A 15,263-nucleotide genomic window follows, 5' to 3' on the forward strand; every position below is an offset into this window, starting at 1 on the left:
TTTTGCTGAGCCTCACGCTATAGTTTTAGAGAAGCAGCACAAATATATCCACAGGACCAAATGATTGCTTCCCCTGAGTGGGTGCACTAGAGATGGGGAAAAGACTCAGTGAACCCTTCCCTAGGCACAGGGCAACTCTGCAAGAGGCAGCTGTCGTTCAGCTGCAAAGAAGTTGCAGGGCTAGCACAGCCTGCAGCACGCGCAGCCTGGAGGGTATGGTTCTGAGTGGAACCATATCCCCAGCCCTTTTGCAGGGAAAAGAATTGGGAGCATCTTTTCAGAAGGGGTAGCAAGGCTCACGCCTCACTGCGCTGCCTCCAGAGTCCAGAAGGCATGTGACCTCCCCTCCCTCCCACATCACTCTTGCCTGTTGCAAAGCATAATTTAGCTCTCAGTCTGCTAAAACAAAGAGTGTACCAACTAGTGCATAAACTATCCCAACACTCCACAGGACCAAGCACACGAGTCTATGAGATGGATTCATGAGCTCCTTGCAGAAGATGCTCCATAGCACAGAGTAAGCCTCAAAGCCATATGATGTTGCTGTTGCTAAGGTAACTACATTTTTTTAAAGTGAACAGGCAAGTAAACAAGCATGTAAATAGAGGTAAGAGCCATATAATTTTTTTTTCTGGTTACCTTGACAATAAAGTATCCTTTGAGGATTTAAACTTTCTTTGGAGAGTAAGGAATGCAATATGCTGTGATCTCAGGCAGAAATGATTGGTTTGTCTAATTTTTTTTATCTGATCTTTCATACCCGTTACTGCTACCTTTCCCAATGGGAAGAGAATGAGACCCATCTTACAAAGATGCACGGTGTACAGTGATGTCACCAGGGTACAATGTTAGGTTTCCCCCACTCTTCTGCAGTGGTTGCCAGGCTAATCAATGAGGTAGTGACTTGTTTACCTGTGCATTGTACACACTAGGACAATGACTATCTGCCTCTTTGTGGCTATTTTAATAAATTATAATAAATAACTCCCACCACCTTCTCAGTCATTAACATGAACTAGGTAAGAAAGCGTATTCCTCTTTTTTACAGATGGAGAAATTGAGCTGAAAAGGACAAAGGCTTAATTTTCAGAGGTACAGAGCACCCTGCTGTTTAAATTGGCCCAGCCTTTGCCAAATGACTTGCCACGGCCACAGAGGGAGTCGGTGTCAGTGCTGGGATCATTCATTTTACAGTAAAACCTCAGAGTTACAAACATCTCGGGAATGGAGGTTGTTCATAACTCTGAAATGTTCATAATGCTGAACAAAACGTTACGGTGGTTCTTTCAAAAGTTTACAACTGAACATTGACTTCATAGAGCTTTGAAACTTTACTATGCCGAAGAAAAATGAGACTTTCCCTTTTTTTTTTAGTAGTTTATGTTTAACACAGTAGTGTATTTGCTTTTGTGTGTGTGTCTCTGCTGCTGCCTGATTGTGTACTTCCAGTACCAAATGGGGTGTGCGGTTGACTGGTCAGTTTGTAATTGGTGTTTGTCACTCTGAGGTTCCACTGTTCTTTCTCATTTTTTCTGAATGGCTACTCGTCATTCGTGTCTTAGATTTGCCAAAGGAAAGAACTTTCGAGGGGCTCATTCATTCCTCTTGCTGCAGGCACAGTAGAGGAGCTCCCAAAATGTGCTACCACAAGCGTACTCCCCAAAGGGAGTATTGCAATGGGAGTACAGGGAGTGCTGGCTACACATCCAGCACAAGGGCCATCTTGCAGGCATGAGATGGGCCAGAGATGGCCTGCCTCATTTTCTTTGCGGCTGCCCTAAGGAGAAATGGGCTCCCCCTGTGTGTGCTGCTGACCACAACATAGGTACTATCCAGCTGAAGGAGAGGACACAGCTACAGTTGAAAGACCACTCTCACTTGGGGCCAATCCCTGCAGCTCTCATGGAGGGAAGAGGGCAAAGGGTAGACTGTCACCCCAAGCTTTTGATATTGCCCCTGTATTCTGACTGTGGTGACACCATGATTTCATGAATATGGCCCCTACAGTTTATACAGAAGTGCAATCGGTAACCAGCACAAACTACAGCCCTGCCAGTGCCTAGCAGGAGTCACAGCTGACAGCAGCCTTGCTATAACTGGCTGGGGTTTGGGGGACTAAAACAACATCTTAGCTGGAAAAAAACCCTGCAAGAATGAGGATCGTTCAACAGCTTTCTCCTCACATACCTAAGGGAGAGCTTCACTAAAATTGACAGCTAATTCAGTACACATCTCATAATATATTATCTCACCATCTCCATGACAAGTCTAGTGAACAAGATGCAAATGAACGCTTAGGCAAGTAGGTTCTTAATGTCACTTTAAAACTCAGCATAGCATCTCTGTCTTCTCCATCCAGTGAATGAGTTATGTAATGATGGAGCAATTCTGGGAAAGGTAACAGCAGGGTAGCAGAGGAAATGGAAGGTAAGAGAGGTTAATTTAGGGAAATTATCTAGGTCACACAATAAGTAAGACATGTAATGAACAGCTTTAAAAGTACAGTAGTAATTATTTAGAATCTGATTTTTTCAATAGATAGCCAATGAGGGTTATCAGGTGTCAGGTAATTGTTCTGATCTCTTCATCTCAAGTGAACGGCAACATCTTGAATCGATGGAAGAACTTATAGAACTGTTAACTAAGAGTAAGACTTCACAGGTCTTACCCAGGAAAGAATTAACCAGACTATGGGCCAAAACCTGTAAACCTTTACCCATATGAGTAGATCCATTGAATTTAATGGGACTACTCATGTGAGTAAGGACTACCTGTATGAGGAAAAGGGTTTATAGGATTTTGCTGTTTCAGAATTACATATGATTCTAATGGAACACAGGAAAAATAAATACCTATAAAACAGGACTAATTCATGCATGAAAACTATATTAGACCTGCCTTAATACTTACGAAGGTAATGAGATCTTTCCCTAGTGGGGGGGAATAAAAGCATTGCCTCATATTAGTCAACTATTGTACATATCCAAACCTTGTAAGAATGATTTATGACTGTATAAGCAGGGCTATAGCTCACTATTTCCCCCATTCCCTTGTTTTATTTTGTTAATCGTAATGCTTCCTAGCAACCCTAATTAAGAGGGTTGCTAAACCTGGGAAATCACTTGATGTTCCAAGCGGACAACGTAGGTTGTAGTTCTCTCTGCAGACCATTGTAGGTCAGTGATTGCAGATATTTATTTATAGGAGAAAAAAAAACTTTCAAAGAATTCAGAACCATCAGATTGTGAATACTGGACTTGATCCAAAGCCCACTGAAGCCAATGGAAATGGTTCTGAATATGGCCCATTGATAGAGTATGCAATTATATTAACTTATTATTGTTACAGTGTTGACAATTCTTGGGATTTTATCACAACTCTCATAATTATTTGATTTTTTTTCTAGAAGTGCCAACTCTTGGAGTCATGGGATTATGTGAAATTCTCAGCTTTCTTTAAAAAACAACCCCCACCCCCAAAAATACCCCAAACAAAGTAGGCTTCTAGTCCTCCTGGTTGCAGAGAAAAGATGGAAAACATGACCCAAGTGAATCCTAAAGATTCAAAAAACAGAAAACAAGAAAAAAGAATCTTAGTGTTTTAAAATCTCATGATTTTTGAATTTTTGAACATGTGGAGTTGGCCATACTGCCATTACCTTCATCCACCTTCCCCCTTTCCTACTGTTTGTTACACTCGTTGCAACATCTTACAAATTATATTTTAAGCTCCTGATTGCAGGAACAGTTTGTCTAGCACCAAGCAGAATGGGACCCTGATATGTCCATTGGATGCTATTGAAATATATAAAAATATTAAAATGAAAATAACAGCTAGCCATTTGCATGTGTATTTACCCAATGTGTACATGGAACTGCACCAATTCTCATTGTGGGGGTTTACTTGAATAACGCATGAGTAAAAATTAAGTAAGGACATTAGAATTTGGCCACCTAATCATAAAAATACACACTTTAAACCCTTTAGGTTTGGGGTTTTTTTCTCTTCTGTCTAGTAAAAGGTGTATCAGAGTGCATACAGAATAAACATTTCTAATGAACTTTTTGGTGCTTATGGTAATGTAATTTCAGCAAAATATCAAATATACCCTCTTTTCTGTTCTTCATGGCACATATAGATTGCACATAGAGCTCAGAATCAATTAATTTAAAGTAATAATTTGTATAAACATTCCAACAAAATTTTAAAGGGTATTAAACACCCTGTTTTATAAACATAACACTTAATTTAGAAAAAAAAACATTTAGAAGGTAATGCATTTAGGATAAGTGCACAACACATGAAAATAATAAATGAAATTTTCCCAGTTTAGAAAATGAATGTAATTAATTAACATTTAAATTACATTTTTAATTGCAATCATGCCCTCCCAGGGGACTCATAAGGGACCATAATTGCAATTAAAAGCATGTGGATTAGATAATAAAACAATGCACACTGTCTGAAATGTGCGATTTAAAATGGAAAGCAGACATTGTTATCGGCACATCTAACTTAATTGTAGCCATAAAGCAAATGTGCTGTACAAAATAAAATTCACATACGGGAACATTTAATTCTTGAATCTCTTAAAGGGGACATGCTTGAGAGCACATTTTATGACAGGTTCTGTTCGAAACAGCCCTTTAAGGCTTTAGAATTCAGGGTTGGTGCTTTAACGTTTTTGCATTAATAAAAGCATAGCTGAATGTTCCTATTAAAATACAGAGATACATTTAAGTAAGAGATGAAACTGAATGTCTAAAATTTAAGTTGCAGAAGGTATAATTATATCAGGGGCATATTTCTCTTTGTCCTGCATTGTTTTCAAACTCCATTTGTCAAGGGAGAATTTAAGGGGACCCTGGATTTTCAGTCTATGAATGAAACAAAAACAAGTAGCTCTTAAATAGATATTTATCAGTCAGATGCAAATGTCTTAATCCTTTTACTGTGGTCACCTCGAAGGTCAGTGGACCCTCATCACAATACTGACATTCCATTTCAAATTGGTGCTGCCCCATTGCTTTTTGATAAATACCAAGGGTTTCAGCCATTAGTGCCATTAATATTCTCCCACCTCCATTTTATCACAACACAGAGAGAAGAAATAAGAGGTAACCAGCAATATAAAAAAGATTAAAACTTCGGAAGATGGAAAGGAGTTTAAATGTGCTATATGGCCACCATATGTTAGACTAAGTCATGAGCTGTCCTGTTAGCCTCACAATTCCCTTTATACCCATATGAGCCACTGGTACCCAAAGGGCAGATCCTCAGCTGGTATAAATTGCCATAGCTCCACTGAAGTCAATGGAGCTATGGCAATTTACACCAGCTGAAGATCTACTCCCTTGCTGTTGTGGGTGTGATAGCAAATCATTCAGGAGTAAAAGGATTAAAAAAAAATCACCCTAGATTAGTAAGAAGGTGTATCTATTTTATTATATAGTCAGAGAAAGAGAAAAGTTTTGCTGACTAAAGAAGGTGGGTCTCAGAACATTATAGAATTTTTTCACAGTGGTTGCATCTTTTTTTACCATTTACTATTTGGACATTAAAGGACAATTTTTGCTCTCATCTAACCAAAAGCAGAATCTGGCCCCATATCTATGCCTTATGATAAATGTTGATAAATACAGTGCCTGTGTAGAGTGGAACTGGTTTGGATGGAACTCTAATAGGACAAAACTCCATTTATACTGAAATGAATGGAAAGTCCTGAATTGTTTCAATGCACAGTGCAGCTCTAACTGAAGAGAACCACCACTTAGACAGAAGGTGTTTTACTTTAATCCCATTTAAGACTTTAACCTGAGAATTAAGTGGGGTTTAAATGGAGTATGTATCCTCCAGTGCACTGAATCAAAGTTTACCCTATAAGAGGGTTCTTCTGTGTAGATAAACACAAAACTACCACCTTCCATGAAGACACACTGAAATCATGCAGGGAATTAATGTGTAAGATCTCCAAGTTCTGTAACTTTTCCCTTTAAAAAGGATCGAGAAACCTTGAAGTTCTTCCATGTAATCTTTCTTGCTAGCTTTGCCATAGTACTTGGACAGCACTATATATACAGTATAATAAATAGTGATTGGTTTGAAGGCAATAGTGGTACAATATTTCTTAAGGGTTAGAAAAGTTACCAAGAGTGTGAAATAATGCTGAAAGCGGAATATCACAATTGGAAGTAAAACTTTTTAACCCAAGGGTAATATTTTACCCAACTATTGCTCAAGGAAACAAGTTACCAATTGTTTTATAAAACAAAAAAATCTAAAAGGGTGTGAAGCGTACATGGAGAGTTCTCTGAAATGGGATGTATGGGCTGCCTCGGCCATTTTGCATCGTATGCAGTGAAGTAAAATTGCCAGGATTTCAACTGTTGCCTCACGTTTCAGACTCTACAGTATAGTAGACTGGCACAAGATACCCAGTCAGAACTGAGGACAAACAGATGAGTGTAATTACTCTTTGGTTTTACACACACAATGCTCACATACACATTGATTGCCCATAAAACCTCAAAATTAACTTTTCTAAATACACTGTGGCTCCTGCCTGTACTATGCTATTGCAATCAGTATAGAACAACACTGAGTCTTGAATGGCAACTACTTTGTATGAGTACATATCTGTTTGTTTTGGTGGCTTTAAGGTGTACATAATTATATTTCAAATTCAACCATCGCAGAAGTAGACTCCCTCACTTGGCCTCTGGGACGGATTTGAGACACAAAGATCTTCCTAACTAGGCAGTTCTACCTTTCGTTGGTCCCATTAGTTGTCCAGTTGGAAAAAGCACAGGTTTAACTGCATGCCAGAACCAGTATTCTCCCTGCCTAAAGCAAACAGTTAACCAACTTAGTACACCACTGACATTCAAAACTGGTAAGTGTTGGAAAGTAAAGAAACCAGTAGATTGGCTGGGTAGAGCCATGTTCAGATTAATTTGCATAGTCAGAAAATAGGGGCATCTGTCAGTTTCCAGGTAACACAAGGGATTTTCTTTTGAGCATCAATTTCTACCTGTGCGGGGAAAAAAAGAGAGAGATCCTTTTCTTAAACCAAAAAATCAGAAAAGGTGTAACTCATAAATCGCTTTGTGCCATGTTATGATGGCTTACATTGGTTCATGTCTTGTCATATGACAATATAACATGACACCAAACTGCATGTACATTACATTGGAGATTTATAAAACAAAGCCTCCTTTGCTCAGAAGTATTGTGAATTGCTTGTCTATGAGGAGCAGGACATTTTGGAATCACGCATTCTATAAAACATGCACATCCAGTCTCCAACAAGAGCATAAACTAATGGGATTGGAGAACCAGAACTTTTCATTCCAACAGGATTTCAGTAATGAAACTTTATAACCTTGTGCTTTGATTTTGTTTTTTAATTAATTGCAGGAACATGGAAAATGCAAAACAGAAACATAGGATAGAAGAGTGGGAGAAAAAAGTAAAGATAAAAGACAGAAGAAAACGAATTGTTAATTATTGATTAGACGGTTCATTTGCTTACACCTACATTACTGTGCTCCTGTTTTAACCCCCTGTGCTTGTTGCTCAGGTTTGACTTGGGCTACACCATTCGATGGTTTCCTTTTCTTTTTGTCATTCCTCATTAATTTCATCAGCTTTTTAAAAAAAAATTCAGGGTAGAAACTATCACATATATCATGATGACTTCCAGTTATTCTCATGGGATGTGCCTTTTCCGAGTCAAAGGTGTGGTAAATAATACCACAAGCAAAACAATTTCGGTAGCTGTGCAGTCAGTACATGGCAATGGTTGTAGTGTTCATCTCTGAGTACTTAAAGGATGTTGGCTATCTCAAGGTCCTATCTCATGAGGGGTTTACGTCCCTCATTTCCCAATTAATTTACTAGGAGTTCAGAAACTTATTTACAATATTACGGAATAAATTTCCTCCCATTGTCAGACTTCCCCACATAATCAGCAAGGATCGACCCTTAGACCTTCTCCATGAAAAGCATGAGCCTGTAATTCTAATATGTATATTAAAGAAAGAATACTCTAGTATTTATTTAATATAGGATAATTGTGTACCATTAAGGTAACTAATGTATATTTTGGTATCTTCTTGCAGAATATCACTAGTAAAACACAATGGTCATGCCAAAGCTATTTTGAATCCAGGGACCACTCATGACAAATATTCCAAAGACTGGTTATTTCACTTGAAACGGTCTTTTCTTTTGTTTTGGGGGAGTAGGGAGTAGAATGGGCCAGGGGAGAAAGGAGGGGAGAATAACTGGCACTCATATGAAAAGGAACATTTTAGCTGTTACATGCTGGGCCTTACTTTATTTATTTAATTCAAGCTTCCTAAGTGAAGAACGTTTGTGTCTCCTCTTTCAGCTTTGAAGCCTCTTGGAGATTTACTGTGACACATCTAAACACGTGATAGTTTGCTCACCATGAAACCCCTAATTCCCAGGATAGCATTTATTTTGGAGACAAAAAATGTAAGGCAGGATTTATAGAGATGTAGAATAATTCCCACCTGACACAGGGAAGGTAGGTCTTATGCACTTAGCGCTTATATAATTTTTTTTTTTTTTTTTTACTACTGAAACCTAATCCTATTCTGGAGCGGAGCGGGTGATCTCATCTCTAAGATCAGTCAAACTGTAACATAGTTGTAGTAAAGATAAGAAGGGAGGAAAAACTGCTCCATATCTTAACATACAAAAAGAATAATAATAAAAAATGCTTTTCTTTGATCCCTTCACCAAATAAAGTACCATTGCAGCATTTGACATATGACTGCAGTGACCCTGAGATATGCCTACTGTACATTACTTTTACTTTCTTCCAGCAGAGCCAAACTAGTAACAGAACTCCATCATTTACACTTAGTCTCTGTTAAACCATTTTTCACATTTAGTTCCCAATAGAACTTGTCTGTTTCCTACAGGTGATTTATTATGTAGTTTCTAAGCAAAACACTTTTATCTGAAAGTATAGGTCAGACAAAGGAATAATGTAATCAAAGAGACACTTTCAGAAACATTATAAATACTGTACTATATACAACAGAAGTCCTGCGCTGTCAGAAATGACTAGCTGTTCGGAAAGGTGGAAGTTCATTGTCTTTTGGAGGAGCAAAAATTGCAGTTAAACTGTGAAAGGAAAAATTCTTCTGACTCCCCTCCCTCCTACCCTCTCTCCGCCCAGCAGCAGATATCTTATTTGAAAAACATTTGGGTCCTAAGAGACTCTATTAGGGAAGTTGTTTTTAATGCCTTGCTCCTAGAGTTTGATTTCATTTTGCCAAGTGGTGGTTAAGAACTACTCTGTGGTAGGGAGCTGTACTGGGGCAAGTCACCCTCTACTGTTCATTTCCAAAGGTGTCACCATATCTATGCACAGACCTTATATGGCCCAATCCCTTTACCACAGTTTCTGAGCACTGCATTATCTTTAATGTATTTAGCCTCACAACATCACTGAGAGGAAGAGAATTCCTATTTGCCCCATTTTACATATGGGGAACTGAGGCATAGAAAGACTATGTAACTTGCACAAGAAGTCATCTGAAAATGGGGAGGAGCATGAGGTTCTTTTCAGAAAGAAACAATGTTATATCTTTAATCTTGCATTTGATGCCTAGATATTATGAGGAGGAGTGTATTAGAAATGCAGATGGGCAGATTGACAGAACTGAGAAAAGACCCTTGTCCAGTCAGTATGGAGCCATGACAGAAAGGGAGAGAGGCCTCTGCATGGAACAGTGGCAAAGTATGTGATAGAAAAGAAACTTCATTGTGAAATGAAGGTGGAGGTTTGTCCTTAGAATTATGTATTGGGAAGGGGGCTGGGAAGAAATGGGGGAAATGCAAAATATTTCAAAGATTCAGCAAGGATATACAGCGAAAAATGAGTGAAATTCAGCAGTGCTAAAGAAATGGCAAGACAACTAAAACAAAAACATTCAATACTTTGTGACCTTTCCCACTATTTCCAACTTGCAACATGAGAACACAAATAAAAAAAATACCTAACTTCTTGCCTAAAAACTTTATTAGAGGCAGTGAATTTTAAAAAAATAAATAGAAAAGTACTGTTTATACCAGATGCAGCATGAAGAATGACCCCCTTAAACTGGAGACAAGTTAGATATTTGCAAAGAACCCATTTAACTCATTCTTTTACATACTCACTTATATTTATTTATATGGATGCGTCTTTCAGTTGCTTATCTTATTTTTTACTCTGCAGTAGATATTAATGATCATATATAGACATGAGATTTAAAATAGAACCCTGCATTTCACTTGAACACCAGAATGGTGTACACACAGGATGCAACATATATAAATAACAAAGACCTTGAATAATCACATACTCTATATCCTTTCTTACTGGAACATAAAAGCAAACCCTAACCCAAGACGAAACTTAATACAAGTACGATATGAAATAAAACCCACAATGCTACAGATGAATTTGAAGTATTCAGCCTTCATCAAACATATTGGAAAGCGTGCAAGAGGACAGGGAAAATCTTTGCATATAAATTATAGCTATGAAAGGATTTGCTACTACAAGCAAGTGTATAGATGAAACTTCCAAAAGCCTTATATAAAGTATAAGATGCTGTAAATAATAATTTACATTTGAATAGCACTTTCCATTCTGAGGCTCTCAGAACATTTTGCTAACCATGGGTGGAAATTTACTCACGTATAGATGGCTGCACAAAGTCCTCAGCACTACTTACACACCACAATGGGTGAAAGAGGCAAGAGGAGAGAGGTCTCTGACACCTGTGTGCCCCTGTAGGGGTGCTCCTCATCAGACACACATAGGTTGGAGTGGGTGGGGCCATAGGTGTCAGGCTGAGAGAGGACTCACATTTACGAGAGATGGTTGGAAACCAGTATACCAACAGTGCATAAGGACTGCAGCCACTGGCAATAACAGCTCTAGAGTATCTGCACCGCAGGCCAAGACCTGACCCCACATTTTGTGTGTGTGACTTCCATCCCCCAGTACAATCCAGGCACATTTCCCTGTACAAATTCCAGTTACTGGGGCTGTAGGTGTGATTTTCACCATTACGGACTAAACCCGCCGTCCTGATTCAGTCTTTAGTCAAGCAAAACTTCCATTGACTTGACTATGACTAATATCCATCCATCTCTGGGGGCGAGAGCACGAGCCAACTGGCTTACAGATTGCTGTACAACTGCAAGACCAGGAAGATTTTGGGTGAGGACTCTAGTGGGAAACCCTGCTTTGCGATCTAGATCGATATCACAGCAGCATTTGGAGCTGTTTGTTCTTAAACTTGGAGAAGTACCAGTAAACTGCCAAATAGAATACTAAATAATAATACTTTGCACTTAAACAGTGTCTTTCATCTGAGGATTTTAACCTGCTTTCCAAAGATGAGCAAGCTAAGTATTATTCTAATTTTAACAATGGGGAAATAAGGCAAAGTGAAGTTGAGTTACTCGCTGACAGTCACATAGCAGGTCAACGACCGAGTTAGGAACAGAACCCAGGGCTCCTGACTCCCAATCTTGTGTTCTAGCAACTCTACATGGTCCCTCTCTGAAAGTACCAAACCTCACCTAATATTGATCAATGTAGATAATATATTATTTCTGAAATATCTAGGAGATAGGTTGATAGAAGCACTCCCTGATCCTGTCAATCTCAATCGAGTGAGTTTTCTTAAAAGCAGACTGTGTTATTAAATGCAATGAACATAAATGAGGGAAAATAGTAATGCCTTTTATAACATGATACCAAAAAAGGTTAACATCATCAGGTATGAGATCCAATATAAGAAAAACCCCGTACAGATTATAAGATTACACCTTCACAATAGCTGGCAAGTTCTGCAACTGGGCCAAACTCCATGGTAGTAAGGCTCAGTGTGGGGAGCGGGATGGTGCAAACTCCACATGACACACTGCCACAGGTATTTTGCCATATAAGCAATTACTCCAACATCAGTAAGACAGTCTAAAGTTTTATATGGCCATTGGAAAGATACCAAAATTGTCACTTGATCAATTATATATCAGACTCAATAAAGGAGGATTTTATTTTCTAAATATTAAAGTTTACAATGATTACTTTGCCTTTAAACAGATTTTTAAATGTGTTAGGGTGAAGGATAAACAAACAGTAATTTGGGACAAAACTGAATAGAAATGTCTTAAATTAATCATTCTTTCACAAGTTTAATACAGTATAATGCCTCCTTCCTACCTGTCTCCTCATCCTGAGTTGCATAACCATCATTAAGCACACAGGAAATTCATGGACAATCTAGCTGACTGATTTAAATTTAATGTGTTTATGGACCCAAAACCAACCAAGGAACAACTCAGCTCCACAAATAAAGAACAAGAGAACTGTAGAGTTAGAATGGACAAAGAAACCATTAGTAAAAATAAATTAGGTATTTCAAAATGGAGTATTAGTACTCTTTATCTTGCCCCTGGGAATATATCTTAACATGGGCAGTATTAGCAGTCGTCCTTCCTATATACCTAAACATCAGTACAAGTACCTATTACACGCTCTAGTTCCCATTACACACAAATTAAAAATTAGAGTGGGGCAATTTTTTTTTTGGCTAATAGATTATTTGATGAAAATTGAAGTTTTGGGTCAATTGATACAGTTCATGACTTCAGGTTGAAATCGATGAATAGTTTCAGCCCAAATAAATGGGAGAAAGTTTTCTGAAAAAGGCAGAACATTTCTTTTTGACTTTTTGTTTCAAAACATTTCTTTTTGAAATTTAGCTAGATTTAATTAAAAAACCCCAAAAGGGTAAAAATCACCCAAAATGTTTCATATTGTATCAAACAAAATGTTTCATTCAATCCAAACCTAAATTTTGGGGCAATTTTTTGGTTCAAATATTGAAACATAAAAAAGCCAATTATTTGTCCAGTTCTAATTAAAATACATCCATATCAATGCAGATAGTACAATGAGCTCCAAGCGAAATATGGAAGTCTTCCTAACTCTACATATTTCCTCAAAATCTTGAGCCAACAAACATGCTTTACAGTGTGTCAGTGGGCTCTGTCGGACCAAGAGAGGAATAACTCCAGAACTGAGTGCCTCTACTGGGAATATTCTGCTCCTTGGATTCATGGCATACAAATCTGGGGCTGTTAGCTCAGGTTATCCATCTGCCCTACAGAGATTAAACAGAAGAAGCGAGGCACTCTCTTAGATACCCAAGATACAAACCACTCAGGGTTCTATTATATGGAAGCCAGCACCTTGAATTTCCCTGGGAAATGAATTGGAAGCCAGTGTCCTGCGGGAAGCACACATTTAATCTGCTCTCTATGTGAAACGCCACAGAGTAAGAGATTAGAGACAATCTATTCCAGGGGTTATAAAATAGGAAGAGGTGCATTAATTCACATGGTCCAGAAGATTTTGGTAAGAGGTTATTCTCTGAGTCACTGATTCTTGCATCCTTTTAGAAGTAAGTACAACAGAAAACAGCTAAAGCTGGGATGTCATTTGCTATGGGGCAAGAGGGTCAGTTGCCTCCTTGACCTTAGTTTGCCCCACACACTTTTAATTGATCTATATACTCCATTATATCTTCCACTTCCTCTGTCCCCCAACATTTGCAGGATATAATATAATCACATATAGTGTTCTATATGCTGATGCAACTTTACCTCCCGCTCCGAATTTTTCTGAAATGATGCCCCTGCATCTAAGCTGAAAATGTGATTTGTTAATAGTTAAGAAGTTAATAGAATGGAAATTGTTTAAAGTGACCATTCAAAAGAAGGACAAAAATTAGTCATCTAGGAAGGTGCTCTCTTAGGCCAGATTTTAGGTCAGCCACCGTGCACAGGAACAGTTCCATTGATTTCAATGAGACTACTTGTGCGTGTAACTGCTCACCAATTTGAGTACAGGGTTCACAATTTGATACTTAATAGAACACAGCTGTACTCATTTGTACCTTGGTGCAATTCTTAAAGCAAGAACTTGCATAATAAGGATTTTCTCTTCCAATGGTTTCCTTGTGGTACAAAATTGGAAATCTCTATGCTGAAATAGATTGGGCCAGATCATCTGCTGGTGCTTCATTCTTTGAACTTTTACCATTGGTTTTAGGTTACTGTGAGGGAACTGGCTAGGCTAGAAAAAATATCCAGGATATTTGATCACTGTTCCCAGAAATATATATAAAATATTTACAGAATTATACAAACATCCTACTCTCATTAACATCTCTGCAGCACTTCTGCGGAGCCATTCCAAATATAGCTGTATAGTATATGCTGTGGAAGAAAAAAAATGTAAGTACATTCACAACATGGTCATTTCATCTCTGGAGATAAACCCCTGTATAAATGGAACCCCTTCTGACCCCTCCCCATTTTAGATAATTTTCTTTAGCTGAGAGAAATTAAATTTAAGGAACAACCCAAGCCAAAATGGTATCACACTTTACAGCATTCCTGAAGATGTGGAAATTCCTCCCAGTTCTGAAGGAAGAAGACATTGAAAAATGCTTTACTACAACAATGAACGAAAATTCAGATGGAATCATGGCAGTCATTCAATTCCTGGTCAAAACAGAGGCAAACAGTGCATGCATGGTTTAGCTCCTGCAGCAGACTTGGATGCAACTAATGATATTAAAGCCACTTAGAGCATTGGCTGAGTATGGACATTCGGCTGAGTATGACTCAAACCTAGGTTGTGTTGAAGTGGGCTGCTACTTAACCGAGTTTCACTATTATAACCATTTGGCCAACTGTTCCCAAAGGCAAAAATGTTCTCTCTGTGAATAGCTACTGATTTTTAAAACAAAACCACACCGGCAGTAATTTAGCTTGTCCCCCCCCACCTCCCGCAATGAAAGTCTTGGAAACAAACCTAACAGCAAAGAACCTAAAATGTGAAGTTGATGCCTATTGCCACGTGCTGCTTCCCCTGAGATGTGTATATTTACGACATGTCATCAGGTTTCCCTATCTTCCAATGGACCTACAGGAAATATTTCCCAGGTAAGCTTTGAAACAAAGACAAACTCAAGTGCTATACCAGTAATATAGATGTAGTCTGCTGAAAATGACAGGGACAGCTCTTGTCACCCCACTAAAAGAAGTGCCAACAAAACCATATACAAGACTTTGAGGCCTGATTTTATATTCTGCTCCTTTCACATACCTGCTGGAAACAGGAATATCATTTTGCACCAGGGATATGACATTTCAAC

General features: G+C 38.4%; 1 protein-coding gene across 5 annotated transcripts in view; it reads right to left on the bottom strand.

Moving 5' to 3' along the window:
* Positions 1 to 15,263, bottom strand: part of TSHZ2 (teashirt zinc finger homeobox 2) — a 262,531-nt gene that overhangs the window by 145,764 nt on the left and 101,504 nt on the right. For 3 of the 5 annotated variants that reach the window (XR_006285605.1, XM_043527511.1, XM_043527512.1), the window contains exon 1: positions 10,721 to 11,089. The exons of the other annotated variants lie outside the window; for them this stretch is intronic. Coding sequence is in view for 2 of the 3 variants with exons in the window: in XM_043527511.1 (XP_043383446.1) it covers positions 10,721 to 11,045 (325 nt within the window). In the remaining variant the exon portion in view is untranslated. Of the gene's footprint in view, positions 1 to 10,720; positions 11,090 to 15,263 lie in introns of those variants that run through there. 5 annotated transcript variants of the gene reach the window in all.

Source organism: Chelonia mydas, chromosome 13 (assembly GCF_015237465.2).
Source record: "Chelonia mydas isolate rCheMyd1 chromosome 13, rCheMyd1.pri.v2, whole genome shotgun sequence".
NCBI lineage: Eukaryota > Metazoa > Chordata > Testudines > Cheloniidae > Chelonia > Chelonia mydas.